The sequence below is a fragment of the Ursus americanus genome, chromosome 34 (genome assembly GCF_024610735.1).
Source record: "Ursus americanus isolate L20-20 chromosome 34, mUrsAme1.1.p, whole genome shotgun sequence".
NCBI classification, from domain to species: Eukaryota; Metazoa; Chordata; class Mammalia; order Carnivora; family Ursidae; genus Ursus; species Ursus americanus.
Genome location: NC_142160.1, coordinates 1,525,838 through 1,540,653, shown reverse-complemented (window position 1 = coordinate 1,540,653; position 14,816 = coordinate 1,525,838). Strand labels below are relative to the sequence as shown.

The window sequence follows — 14,816 nt, the reverse complement described above, 5'->3', positions numbered from 1 at the left end:
CCGCAAGCGTGCAAGGACGGTCAGCAGTGACAAGAGACGCCGGCGGCCACGGGGCTACGTACCCACAGTGCCCTGGGCGAGGGTCTTCAATACCCACAATGCCTCAGAGCACAGCGCGCCTGCGCTGACACCGCCCGACTGGAGTGGGCCTCGGGCGACCCCACGTGGTAGTTGCCTGCTGCACTCCATTGGACCCCTGAACTCAAGTGACTGATTTACAGTCCCTTAGGCTTTTGCAGAAATTGTGAAAAACCAGGCAAGTAAAATCAAACTGACCTTCCCGTACAAGAGAAGGGTGGCTTAGGTGAGAAAATACTTTTAATTTATAGGGCCCTTGTATTTTTTAATAATTTAAAAAATGGTTACCTGGATGTGTTGTCCTCCATCCTGCAGATTCACCCCTAGGTTTACATTTAAATAACAATGCAAAATGAACGAACTTCTGAAAAATGCCAAAGATAGTGGCATTGTTCTTTTCTAAGGAAGATACTGAAGTTCATAAAAAAGAGGAAAAATGAGAGAAAACTTGTTAACCTTAAAAATAAAACTGCCAGGGGCGCCTCGGTGGCTCAGTTAAGTGTCCGACTCCATCTCAGCTCAAGTCTTGATCCCAGCCTGTGAGTTAAAGCCCAGCGCTGGGCTCCATGCTGTGGGCGGAGCCTACCAATAAATAACATCATAATATAACATAACATAGCACTGCCAGCTATTTTACCCGCAAAAATGGGTTCATTAAGAAATAGGGAATTGCAATCCCAGACACGTAAGTTTTGGCAAAACCATCAACAAGGTCAGGAGCAAAGGAGAGTAAGCTCTTTAAACGAATAAAGGAGGCCTTGGGAGGGACTGTTCTAAACTAAAAGTCTATTGGAGAGAACCGGAGCTCGAAGTGTAGTGGCTTCTCATTGGCTGCGCTGCTGCAGGGGAGTGGGGAGGAGGAGGAAAACTACCTAACTCCTCCTGGGGTAGTAAAGTAGTATCCCAAGGTCTATCTTTTCCTATTGGGTCTGCAATTGTCCGTGAGTGATAGGACTTCAAAGTTCCGCATGCCGGCCTCTCGGCTCCATTCTTTTTTTTTTTTTTTTTTGCTCCATTCTAAATGAGGTTTCCTTTTATTTTCACATTTCCCCGTTTCAATCAAGATCTTTCTTCAAAAGCACTGCTGATCAAGAGTCAGGTTTTTTATGTTTAGTGGTTTTGTCCCTCAGTGCCAGGAAAAATGTTTCCTGGTTGTCATGGCCTATGTCAGAGGGAAAATGCAAAGCAGTTGGAAACCACTTAAGGCCACATTTGAGTAACAAGGAAGGTTAGGAGGGTACATGAAGGGTTTTGTTTTTTTTTTAAGTTTGATCAGGCAACAAAATATGAAACTTAGTTATACACAACAGAACTGTGGGACCAAATCTGCTATTGATAATACAGCTTATGAGCCTGCAAATTCAGAAATCATGAATTTGAATAAGAATCCAAAGTCAGTTAATAGTTCAGAAGAAAGAAGACTTTTGTGAATTCTGAACCTTCTAACCCTTTGAAGAACACAAGTGAAAATTTACTTGTCCTGGGATCATAATAAGGTTGTTTCTAAAAAAAAAAACAAAACAAACCACACAATAAGAAGAAGAAATTTCACAAGGACTTGGATAAAGCAGAAAGGGGCATTGTCTTCCTACAAAAGAGAGAAGAAACAACAGTGAGAAGAAGGTATACTGGCCTGGTCCAGACATCATGGAAAAGCAGTCTGGTCAGATGTCTGCTTTAATTCTGGGAAATCTGTACTTTCTAGACATGTCTCCCAAGGCAAGGAAAACAAAAGCCAAAATAAACTATTGGAATACATCAAGATAAAAAGAACTCATAGCAAAGGAAACCACCAACAAAACAAAATCTTGAAAGTCACTTTCATTTTTGCATGAATGGGAGAAGATATTTGTAAATGATATATCTGATAATGGGTTAATATCCAAAATATATAAAGAACTTACATAACTCAACACCAAAAAAACCCAATCCAATTTAATAAATATTAATAAATAATAAAAAAAGTCTTGAATAGACATTTTTCCAAAGAAGACATATATATGGCCAACAGGCACACAAAAAGATGTTCAACATCGCTAATCATCAGGGAAATGTCAATCAACACTATACTGACATATCACCTCACATCTTTCAGAATGGCTAAAATAAAAAAGACATAAATAATGAGTATTGGCAAGGATGTGGAGAAAAAGGAACGCTCATACACTGTTGGTGGGAATATAAACTGATACAGCCACTGTGGAAAACAGTATAGAGGCTCCACAAAAAATAAAAAATAGAAATACTGTATGATCCAATAATTCCAATACTGGGCATTCACCCAACAAAAATTAAAACACTAACTTGAAAAGATACATTCATCTCTATGTTTCTTGCAGCATTATCAACAATAGCCAAGTTACGGAAGCAACCTAAGAGTTCACTGATAGACAAATGGATGAGGAAGATGTGGCACATACATATACATACATACATACATACATACATACATACATACATACAATGGAATATTACACAGCCATAAAAAGATGAGATCGTGCCATTCATGACAACACAGATGGATCTAAAGAGTATTATGCTAAATGAAGTAAGTCAGATTGAGAAAGACAAATATCGTATGATTTCATTCATGTAGAATATTTTTTAAAAAATGAATACACAAAAAACAAAAGCAGAACTATAAATACAGAGAAGAAATTGTCAGTTGCCAGAGAGAAGGAGGGTGAGGTGAATGTCAAAATGGTTGAAAGGGAGTTGGATATACAGGGTTCCAGTTACGGAATGAATAAATCATGGTAATAAAAGACACAGCATAAGGAATATAGTCAATAATATTGTGATAGTGATGTATGGTGGCAGATGGTAGCTACATTTGTGGTGAATATAGCATAATGTATAAACTTTTTAAATCACTGTGCTGTGCACCTGAAACTAATACAACAGAGTGTGTCAGCTATGCTCAAATAAAAAAAAATTACTTTTGGTTAAGTCAGTGCACATGAGGAAGGACCATAGTCTTTTGTAAACATAAAACCAGCTGGAGTCCCAATGTGTATGTGGGGGGGGGGGGGCGCTCAAAGTATTTTGATGACTGAGATCCTATTTCTTAGAGGTTTTTCTCTAGAACATAAAGAAAAATATCAAAACAACACAGTTTCATCAGGAACAGTTTGGCTCCAGAAGGAATCAGACCAAAGGCCAGCATGGTTCCAGTAAGAACAGTCCAATTTCAAAAAGGAGTCAGACTGAAGGCTAAATGGGTACTCTTGGAAAAAAACAAAGCCTTAAAACAGATCCCGAGTAAAGCCTGGAGAGCTGGAACACATCGAGAGCAGAGCTCAAAACCCAGAAGAAAATTTACCCTCAAACTAAAGGGTCATCAGGACCCAATGAGCCCGACTGGCTCTGTGGGCACCAGCACCTGTTTACTCATTAGCCTTGGAGTGGTTGAGGGTCTTTGCTGGATCTCACTTCTGATCACAAGTAATGTTAACCTTAGAAATAAAACTACCAGTTATTTTACCAGTAAAAGATAGGTTTACTTGGGAATAGCAGAGGATTGCAACCCAGGACAAAAAAGCTGTGGCAAACCATGGGCGAATCCAGAAATCAAAGAACAGAAGGGTTCTTTTATAGAGGAAAGGGGAATTTGGGAGGGGCTGTTGTAAACTAAAAGTCCATTGGAGCAAATGGGGAGCTGGAAGTGTAGTGGCGTCTCATTGGCTGAGATGTGAAAGTTTCTCATTGGCTGAGCTGTTGCCAGGGCGGAAAAAAATCTTCCTCCCTCCTGCGGGGTTAGTAAAATAGTTGCTAAAGTAGTGTTCATTTGCAAGCCACACGTTTTCCTGTGGGGTCTGCAATTGATCGTGAGTGGTAATGTGGGAGGGTGTGAAACTGCTCCCTGCTGTCCTCCTGACTCCATGTTGAACCAGGTTTCCTTTTATTAATTTTTACAAAGTAAATGTGAAAACACTTAGAGCTATAATGATTAAAACTAAAATTATTTTAAAACAAAAATCATTGATTAGATGTAACAAAATGGAGAGCTCTGAAGCAAGGCCTTTATAGAGACACACTCTTTTTCTAGAAATTTGACAAGTGTTTTCAAATTACTTCCTATTAACTTTGGCTCAAAATGAAGTAACAGGAACCATATTTAGCCTCCTCCCTATAATAAATGTTAAATGAAGAAAATATATGAGGAGATAGGTTTGAAGACATCGGATATAAGACAATGAAGAGCAGTGAACCTTGAGAGATGAGTAATAAAACAGGTAAGCCCTTGAACTTCCCTGGATGGAGAGAAACTTCACGTCATAAGCCAGAGAAGGGAAACCCAAGGGGAGGATGGTCCAGCTCAAGTATCAGCTGAGTGCTGAGCAACACATGCCTGTGCAACCCTGAGGAAAGAACCACTGGACGGACTAGAAGGAAATACTGTGAACTCACATAAGCCAGGAATAGAGCCTGTCCCACCAGACAGACTGAAAATCTTCATAAATCACATGGCATGGAGGAAAGTACTCAAAAGGGTTTTGCCTCAATAGTGGGGCAAAATTAGGCCTGAATGCTTGATAGAGATAATTCTTATATTAAATTTGGGAGAGAAAACATACATCTCAGAAATCTTAAAATTCACTTTCATTTTTGCATGAATTATGTACGCAGAATTACACATATTCTTATATAAAGAAAATTTTAAAGAAGCCTAAATTCATGGTCTCCATAAAGTGAGTTGTACACTTAATATGATCCAATTAAAATAGCATTTGCATACTTTTTAACACCACAAAGTAATTCTAATATTTCTCTGGGTGACTATATTCATTAATACAATGGTGATGATAAAGCTTAATTTCCTGTATTATGAGCATTTTAATTTAAAACTATAATAATCAGTGTGATGATGGTGCAAGTTAGCTGAACAGAACTAAAGGGAAAGTCGGTAAAGCAACCAGGAAGGAAGAAGTAGAAAGAGGAAAAGTGAGAGAGAACAGTTTCAAATCAGTTTGAAATGCTTGAGAAAATACTTATTTGTGGGAAGTTAAGCTAGCTCATAAAACAAATGTAAAAAGAAATCAAAGACATAACATGAGGTATTAATGGTTTTGAAAACTATCTTGTGATATGGAAGGCTTTTGTATGAATTACACCAAAGCAGAGACAAGAAAAGAAGGCTTCAAGACAGCAGCACCAGGACAAGCGTTCTCAGGCTCTTAGGCAGAGGTCTCTCTCATCTCTCTGGCTGAAGTCCAACTGAAGTGACTGAGTCTGCTATGGAGAAACAGCAGGGACATTTCTGGAACTTCTTTAGTGGTGGCTTAAGTTTTGAAACCACAGAAGAAAGTTCGAGGAACTACTGCAAGCCATGGGAAAAATTTATAAACTGTGTGGTAATAAGGAATCCTTCGAGCAAGAGCTCAAGAATATTGGGTTTTGTAACTTTTTTCATACATGGCAGAGGTTGGTGCTGTCATGGCTGCAAGATCTCATTCAATTGATGGGAGAGTGCTTGAGCCAAAGGTACCGTAGCAAGAGAAATCTGGAAGACCTGGTGCTCACGTAACTCTGAAGAAGCTACTTGTCGTGGAATTAAAGAAGGTACTAAGGAACATTACCTTATAAACTATGCAAGGAATATGGAAAACTTGATACCATTTGAGATCATTACTGATAGGCAGTCTGGAAAGAAGAGAGGCTTTGGTTTTGTTCCTTTTGATGATCACGATGCTGTGGTAAAATTGTACTGTGGAAATACCATACCATCTGTGCTCAGAAGTAAGAAAGTCTTTGTGCAGACAAGAAATGCAGGGAATCAAAAGTTCTAGGACTGGCAGAGGAAGGTATTTTGCCGTGAAGGATGGCAGTGCAGAGGCAGTGGATCAGGAGTCAAGACTGGAGGAGATTCTGATGGGTATGGAGGAAGACGTGGATTTGGGGATGGCTATAATGGGTATGGAAGAGGACTTGGAGATGGCATTTTTGGAGGTAGCATGGTGATGGAGGAGAAAAATGATGATATGGTGGCGGAGATATAGGCTGTGGAAACCAGGCTGGGGGATACAGAGGTGGTTTTGACAACAATGTAGGAAGAAATTATGCAAGTGGAAATTACAATAATTTTGAATATAACTATCAATCTTAATACTATGGTCCAAGGAAGAGTGGACATTTTGGTGGCAGCAGGAACATAGAGAGACCATGTGGTAAAGGAAACTATAGTTCAGGAAGGGGTGGAGAAAGTAAAGATTGTGACCGAGGAACCAATACTGAGTTTCTTCCTATGTTCCATCGGCTTCACAGTATAACTTGGAGAGGACAAGAGCCCAGAAGTACCAAAACAGCTTTGGATTATCAAAATAACAATATTTAGAAAACTTATATCTCATACATGCATAAATATGGAATGATATGCTCATACTTCCCCCAACATACAGTTATCCTGCATACAAATGAAGACACTCCAGGAGGTGTGTCCAGGAGGTGATGCAGAGACCTTATAATGTTCACTCTTATCCTTGTTATCCTATAACTTAAATACCATAATGTAAAATTCACAATATTTAAATGCTATCATGTAAAGTCAACGCATCTTACATTATATGATAAGGGGATAACAGTGACAAAAGCACAGTATCCCGTATTATGTGTACACACACGCAGCACACAAACATGTTCATAACGAAATCAGGAAGAAACATTCATGGCAATTACAGTCCTCATTTCTGTAACTGCTCACATGGTTGTAGCTGGTATTGATAACTACCTTTGCCCACTACCTATTCCCTAGTCCCTTTCCCCTCAGCAAACATCTCAGCTGGTCATGGTTCTTTCCCTGGTGGGGTGACCCAAACCTCCATTCCTGAAGGGCTTGAGCCAGTAGCAGTCTTGCCTACATTACATTGTTGTACTTTTCCATTGACTTTAATCACAGGGCACGGCAACACTGAGACACCCTAAGGAATCTCCTCTGTTCCAGACATACTCTTTCTTACCTCCATTGTGGAGTAGTGGTTCAGCTTCTCTAGGTAGTCAAAATCAATCAGCCCAGCCAGCATAGCAACTCCTTTCTATGCCTGTTGATTCAGAGGCGTGAGGAGTCCAAAATGGCCAGATGACAATCTTAACTCCCAGTTCGATAAAATCATTATTGTGTCTCCTAGTGGAAACATTCCTGCCTTTGGAACTAAGACTTCTAGGCCCGCAGAGTATAAGACTGTGGGTATAGGAAACAAAAATATTGTTAGCATGTTACTAGGGGTAGTTATGAGTGATGCCACTCCCAATACTACCCCTTGATTCCCAGACCTGTGAATCCTGGCTATGGGATAAAAGCACCATATATTGAATGCCGAATCAGGGTATATTCAGCCTTCTGAAGAATCTTGTCTCATTCCTGCAAGGTATTGCCATCTGAGTGGAAATGTGGTGTGAGTCACTACCCCTGCATCTTCCCAGTCCTTGATGGTAGCACTAATCTCTGCAGTCCCTCCAGGAACCCAGTGCTACTTTTACTTTGCTATCTTTCTAAGTAGAGGCAGTTCTAATGGCTTCCACTTGGCCTTTCCCACATGGTAGCCCTTACTCTACAGGTCAGAGAATCAATGTGAGAAATCCTCAGTTACTGAGTCTATTTATTCCATTTATGCATTCTGGAACTGGGGAAATAACCACAGGATGGGTTTGGGGACCCACTAGGCCCACTGTGAGAGGGATGTGAACTAAAACCCCATCTATCATATAACCTCCATAAGCCCCTATTTTGACTGGTGGACACCAGTGACATTGAGTCTCCTGGAATTGGTGTCAGTTCAGAGCCAGTGCCCAGCAGTCCCCAAACGGTCTATTATTATTATCCCCTTTTCCTCAGTGCACAGTCACGCTGGTAAAGGCTATAGGTTCCTTTGGGAAAGGCTGGGAGAAAAACTAACATAAATTTTGGCAGTATACCAGTGTCCTTCCTCACCCATCCACCCCTTCATTCAAGTTCTGGATCTGGTTCAAGTCTAGGAATCCCTGTTTGTATGATTCAGTTTCAACTTCTGTTCACTTGACCTAGAACTTTCTTCACTTATACAGACCAAGTAGGAATGTAGCAGGCTTCCAATCTACTTCACTTCTAAGGACACCACAATCAAGTAGCCAAAGCCATGGATCTGGAAGCAGAGAAGGGTGGTGGGGGTGGATTCTGAAGAGAATCAGCATTGTCTTCCAAGGCAACTGCCTCAAAGAGAGGCCATTACGGTTTCCACGGATAATGCGGAGTTGATTCCTCAGACTGGGTGGAGAGGCTACTTCTACTGGCAAACAAGACTCATCAGAATTTAGGGGCTCAATGTCCCCAGCTTCATCCATGTCTTCCCATACATCCCCATGCCAACTTTCAGGATTGCATTTCTTCCTAATCAATGCCCTCACTTCAGCAATAGACATCCTACAAAGCTGGGAGTTCGGTGTGCAATGTGCACTGTAAGTCAGCCACTTGTAAAATGCAATTCTGGGCTTGATTTTCAGCAGTCTTCACCCTTGGCTACAGGAGATAAGAGCCCCTCTTTCAGGGAAGACACAGATGCTTTCTAGTCGCTCATGTGGCACTTGAGCTAGAAGTTTAAACCCCTGACCTCATCCTTTGTTTTTTTCCTCCACTTTGTTCAGTGACATTAGGAGCAAGCCAAAAATTCATTATACTCATTAGTTTGACAAAAATGTTTGAAAATACATACATTGCCGCTTAGATTCTTAGTTCTAATAAGTGTTTGATTAGAAGTATCCAATGATGTGACTTCATTCATAGGTGGAATTTAAGAAAAAAAACAAACAGAGAAAAAAGAGACAAACCCAAAAACAGACTCTTGATATAGAGAACAAACCAATGGTTATGAGAGGGTAGGTGTGTGGGGAAGGCTGAGGGGACTAAGAGAACTAGGTGAAGGGAATTAAGAGTACACGTATCATGATGAGGACTGAGTAATGTACAGAATTACTGAATCACTATATTGTATACCTGAAATTAATAAACACTGTATGTTAACTCTGCTGGAATTTTAAAAAATAAGAAGTATCCAATGATAATATTTCATGTATCTCTGTTGCCAAATCATATAATGGACTATCAGTGCTCTCTTTATCTCATCATCACTCTCATCATCAGGGAAATACAAATCAAAACCACAGTGACATATCACCTCACGCCAGCTCAAAACCACAACCCTGAGATCATGACCTGAGCTGAAACCAAGAGTCAGACGCTTAACTGACTGCGTCATCCAGGCGCCCCAAAGACAAAGAATGAATCTTGAAAACACCAAAAGGAAAGTGAATCATTACATACAAGGGATACTCAATAAGAACATATCCAGATTTCTCATCAGAAGTCTTACAGGCCAGAAGATAGTGGGTCAATACATTTGAAGTGCTAAAAGAAAAAAAAAACTGTTAACCAAGAATCCTGTATCCACCAAAACTGAGGGAGAAACCAAGACATTCCCAGATAAACAAAAAATTGAGGGAGCTTATGACATTAGACCTGCCCTACAAGAAATACTCAAGGGAGTCCTAAAAGGTGAACAAAATGATACTAGACTCACTTAAAGACATATGGAGCAATAAAGATCGCCATAAAGGTAAATACGTGCACAATTATATAAGCTAATGTTATCGTAACAATAATTTGTAACTATCCATTTTGTTTTCTTCATGATTTGAGATTAACACATTTAAAGGAAAACAATTACTAATGTAGAGCGGTTTTACTATAACTTTGGTTTGTAACTCTAAATCTTGTTTTTTACATAAATTAGGAGACTAATACACTTAAGGGAATTATTAGTTTAGGTTTTCAGACACACAGTGTATGGGGCACCTGGGTGGCTCAGTCGGTTAAGCACCTGCCTTCGGCTCAGGTCATGATCCCAGGATCCTGGGATCGAGCCCCGCATTGGGCTCCCTGCTTAAGCGGGGAGCCTACTTCTCCCTCTTCCACTCCCCCTGCTTGTGCGCTCTCTCTCTTTCTCTAATAAATAATAAAATCTTTAAAAAGGGGGGGATACATGCACTATGTTTATAGCAGCATTATTTACAATAGTCAAATTATGGAAGCAGCCCAAGTGCCCATGAATAGATGAACGAATAAAGAATATAATGGAATATTACTCGTCCATAAAAAGAATGAAATCTTGCCATTTGCAATGTCCTGGATTCAGCTAGAGAGTATAATGCTAAGTGAAATAAGTCAGAGAAAGACAAACACCATATGATTTCACTCATGTGGAATTTAATAAACAAAACAAGCAAGGAACAGACTCTTAACTGTAGAGAACACCCTGAGGGTGAGGAGAGGGGAGGTGGGCAGGGGGATGGGGGAAAGAGGGGATGGAGATTAAGGAATGTATTTTCTGTGATAGGCACTGAGTATTGTATGGAGGTGTTGAATCACTATATTGTACACCTGAAACTAATATAACACTGTATGTTAACTATACGGGAATAAAATAATAAAGGAAAATGAAATAAAAGCCTGAAATAAACTCTTACATATATTATCCAATGATTTTTTTTTTTAAAGATTTTATTTATTTATTTGACAGAGAGAGACAGCCAGCGAGAGAGAAGGAACACAAGCAGGGGGAGTGGGAGAGGAAGACGCAGGCTCTTAGTGGAGGAGCCTGATGTGGGGCTCGATCCCAGAACGCTGGGATCACGCCCTGAGCTGAAGGCAGACGCTTAACCGCTGCGCTACCCAGGCAGCCCCTATCCAATGATTTTTGACATGGGTGCCAAGACCAGGGAATGGGGAAAGGACAGTCTTTTCAACAGATGGTGCTGGGAAAACTGGATATCCATATGCAAAAGTACGAATCCTTACCTACCACCATATACAAGAGGAAATCAAAACAGATCAACGAAATAACTCAACAAGGACCTAAGAATCTAAGCAATAAAACTCTTGGAAGAAAACATAGGACAAAAACATCATGTTTAGCAATGATTTCTTGGCATAGGCAACAAAAGAGAAAGTAGGCAAACGGGGCTTCATGAAAATTTTACAATCGTGTGCTTCAAGAAACACTATCTACACAGTAAAAATGCTACCCATGGAATGGGAGGAAATATTTGCAAGTCATATATCCGATTGGAGATTAATATTCACAACATATACCCCTAAAACTCAGAAACAACAACAAATCTCAACTCAAAACTGGGGGAGGGACTTGAATAGACTCTTCTCAAAGAAAGCATACAAATGGCCAACAAGCACATGAAAAGATGCTCAAAATCACTAATCATTAGGGAAAAGTTAATCAAAACGACAATGAAATACCACCTTGCATCTATTAGGATGCCTACTGTTTATTTATTTTATATGATAATATTTTTTATTATATTATGTTAGTCACCATACAGTACATCCCTGGTTTCTGATGTAAAGTTCGATGATTCATTAGTTGCGTGTAACACCCAGTGCACCATACAATATGTGCCCTCCTTAATACCCACCACCAGCTTATCCCATTCCCCCACCCTGCTCCCCTCTGAAGCCCTCAGTTTGTTTCTCAGAGTCCATAGTCTCTCATGTTTCATTCCCCCTTCTGATTACCCCCCTTTCTTTATCCCTTTCTTCCCCTACCGATCTTCCTAGTTCTTATGTTCCATAGATGAGAGAAACCATATGATAATTGTCTTTCTCTGCTTATTTCACTTAGCATTATCTCCTCCAGTGCTGTCCATGTTGCAGCAACTGTTGAGAAATCATTCTTTTTGATAGCTGAGTAATATTCCATTGTATATATGGACCACAGCTTCTTAATCCAGTCATCTGTTGAAGGGCATCTCAGCTCCTTCCACGATTTAGCTATTGTGGACAATGCTGCTATGAACATTGGGGTGCATATGGCCCTTCTCTTCACTACGTCTGTATCTTTGGGGTAAATACCCAGTAGTGCAATGGCTGGATCATAGGGTAGCTCAATTTTTAACATTTTAAGGGACCTCCACACTGTTTTCCAGAGTGGCTGTACCAACTTGCATTCCCACCAACAATGTAGGAGGGTTCCCCTTTCTCCACATCCTCTCCAACAATTGTTGTCTCTTGCCTTGTCAATTTTTGCCATTCTAACTGGCATAAGGTGGTATCTTAGTGTGGTTTTGATTTGAATTTCCCTGATGGCTAATGATTTTGAACATTTTTTCATGTGTCTGTTAGCCATTTGTATGTCTTCACTGGAAAAGTGTCTGTTCATTTCTTCTGCCCATTTTATGATTTGTTTGTTTCTTGTGTATTGAGTTCGAGAAGTTCTTTGTAGATCTTGGATACCAGTCTTTTATCTGTAGTGTCATTTGCAAATATCTTCTCTCATTCCGTGGGCTGCCTCTTAGTTTTTTTGACTGTTTCCTTGGCTGTGCAGAAGCTTTTTAACTTGATGAAGTCCCACAAGTTCATTTTATCTTTTGTTTCTCTTGCCTTTGGAGATGTGTCATGAAAATGGTTGCTTTGGCCGATGTCGTAGAGGTTGCTGCCTATGTTCTCCTCTAGGATTTTGACGGATTCCTGTCTCACATCGAGGTCTTTCATCCATTTGGAGTTTATCTTTGTGTATGGTGTGAGAGAGTGGTCAAGTTTCATTCTTTTGCATGTAGCTGTCCAATTTTCCCAGCACCATTTATTGAAGAGACTGTCTTTTTCCCACCGGATGTTTTTTCCTGCTTTATCAAAGATTAGTTGCCCAAAGAGCCCAGGGTCCATTTCTGGATTCTCTGTTCTGTTCCATTGGTCTATGTGTCTGTTTTTGTGCCAGTACCATGCTGTCTTTGTGATCACAGCTTTGTAGTACTGCTCGAAATCCGGCATTGTGATGCCCCCAGCTTTGTTTTTCCTTTTCAACACTTCCTTGGCGATTCGTGGCTTTTTCTGGTTCCACACAAATTTAAGGGCTGTTTGTTCCAGTTCTTTGAAAAATGTCATTGGTATTTTGCTGTTTTTTAAAATCTATTCCTTGGGGCGCCTGGGTGGCACAGCGGTTAAGCGTCTGCCTTCGGCTCAGGGCGTGATCCCGGCGTTATGGGATCGAGCCCCACATCAGGCTCCTCCTCTATGAGCCTGCTTCTTCCTCTCCCACTCCCCCTGCTTGTGTTCCCTCTCTCGCTGGCTGTCTCTGTTAAATAAATAAATAAAATCTTTTAAAAAAATAAATAAATAAAAAATAAAAGCTATTCCTTGGGGTGCCTGGGTGGCTCAGCTGTTAAGCGTCTGCCTTCGGCTCAGGTCATGATCCCGGGGTCCTGGGATCGAGCCTCACATCAGGCTCCTCCGCTGGGAGCCTGCTCCTTCCTCTCACACTCTCCCTGCCTGTGTTCCCTCTCTCTCTCTCTCCATCAAATAAATAAATAAAATCTTTAAAAAAATAAAAATAAAAGCTATTCCTTAGCTCTCAAAATTACAGATACACACATCCTTGGGCCCAGTAATTCCATTTCAAGAAACATTCTATAGATACCCTTGCACGTGTGGAATAATTTGTGCACAGGGTAATCGCGGCGTTGTTTGTGATGCCTCACTAGAGGGAAACGGGTAGTTAGTGCTGGGGATGGAGGGAGACTCTTTGCTTTTGTACTTTTTGGGTTTTGAATCATTGAATGTATTCTTACTTATTTTTAAAAGAAACAGTATTGGGGCACCTGGGTGGCTTAGTTGGCTAAGCATCCGACTCTTGATTTCAGCTCAGGTCATGATCTCAGGGTGGTGGGATTGAGACCCACATCAGCTCTGCGCTCAGTGCGGAGTCTGCTTGTCCCTCTCCCTCTGGTCCTCCTCCACCCCACTCCCTTCTCAAACAAATACATAAAATCTTAAAAAAAGGAAGGAAAGAAGGAAGGGAGGGAGGGAGGAAGGAAATACAGAAAGAAGGAAAGAAAGAAAGAAAGAAAGAAAGAAAGAAACAAACAAACAAACAAACAGAAATTTTTTTTAGCAATTTCCATGGTCCAGGTGAGAGGTGCTGGTGTCCTGGTCAAGGGTTTCCTCCCCTCAGGGCAGCTGCTTATTTATCACATGACCCCAAGCAGGTCATTCCCCTTAACCTCACATCTGTGAAATGACTCCTTGTTTCTAGGGCCTTCACTCCTCTCTGGCTGAGTATCATCCTCAGTTTTTCAAAATCCCAGGGTAGCCTCTGAATTTTGGTTCTTTCTGCCACCTTTTCTGTCACACTAGGTTGAGGGCACCCCAGGGTGGGAAACAGTAACTTTTCTTTGGTGCCCTGCAGGACCTGGCCCAGGGCGGGTGCTTGGGCTGCTATTTGATGGTGTAACCACCAGATGGCAGCATGGCTCTGTTCCTGGAGGCCAGGTCTTAGATGCTGGATCTGTCCAATATGGTAGCCACTAGCCACATGATGGTTATTGAGCACTTGAAATGTGGCTAGTCCTAATTAAGATTGTTTCACATGTAAAGTAGTCATGGGATTTTGAATACTGAATATGAGAAAAGAACATAAAGTACCTCAATAATAATATTTTTACATCGGTTACATATTGAAACAATATTTTAGATATACTGGTTTACATAAAATACATTTAAATTTCCACCTTTTTCCTTTTTACTCTTTTTAATGTGACTGTTAGAGAACTTGAACTTACATATGTGGTTCACATTATATTTCTACTGGACAGCGCTGTGCTAGACCCCCGAACAGAGCCAAGGAGCTGGTGCCCCTGCCTGTGTCCCAAGATGAACAGCCACATGGCACGTGGTGTCACAGCACTCCTTCCCCATCACAGAG

General features: G+C 40.8%; 1 protein-coding gene across 14 annotated transcripts in view; it reads right to left on the bottom strand.

The window, feature by feature from the left end:
- The window catches only part of ZNF169 (zinc finger protein 169), a 91,697-nt gene that overhangs the window by 63,489 nt on the left and 13,392 nt on the right, over positions 1-14,816 (bottom strand). For 11 of the 14 annotated variants that reach the window (XM_087858917.1, XM_087858910.1, XM_087858915.1 and 8 more), the window contains exon 1: positions 2-7,028. Coding sequence is in view for 2 of the 14 variants with exons in the window: in XM_087858909.1 (XP_087715035.1) it covers positions 7,035-7,097 (63 nt within the window). In the remaining 12 variants the exon portion in view is untranslated. The other 3 variants (XM_087858909.1, XM_045772516.2, XM_087858911.1) reach the window with 3 other exon arrangements.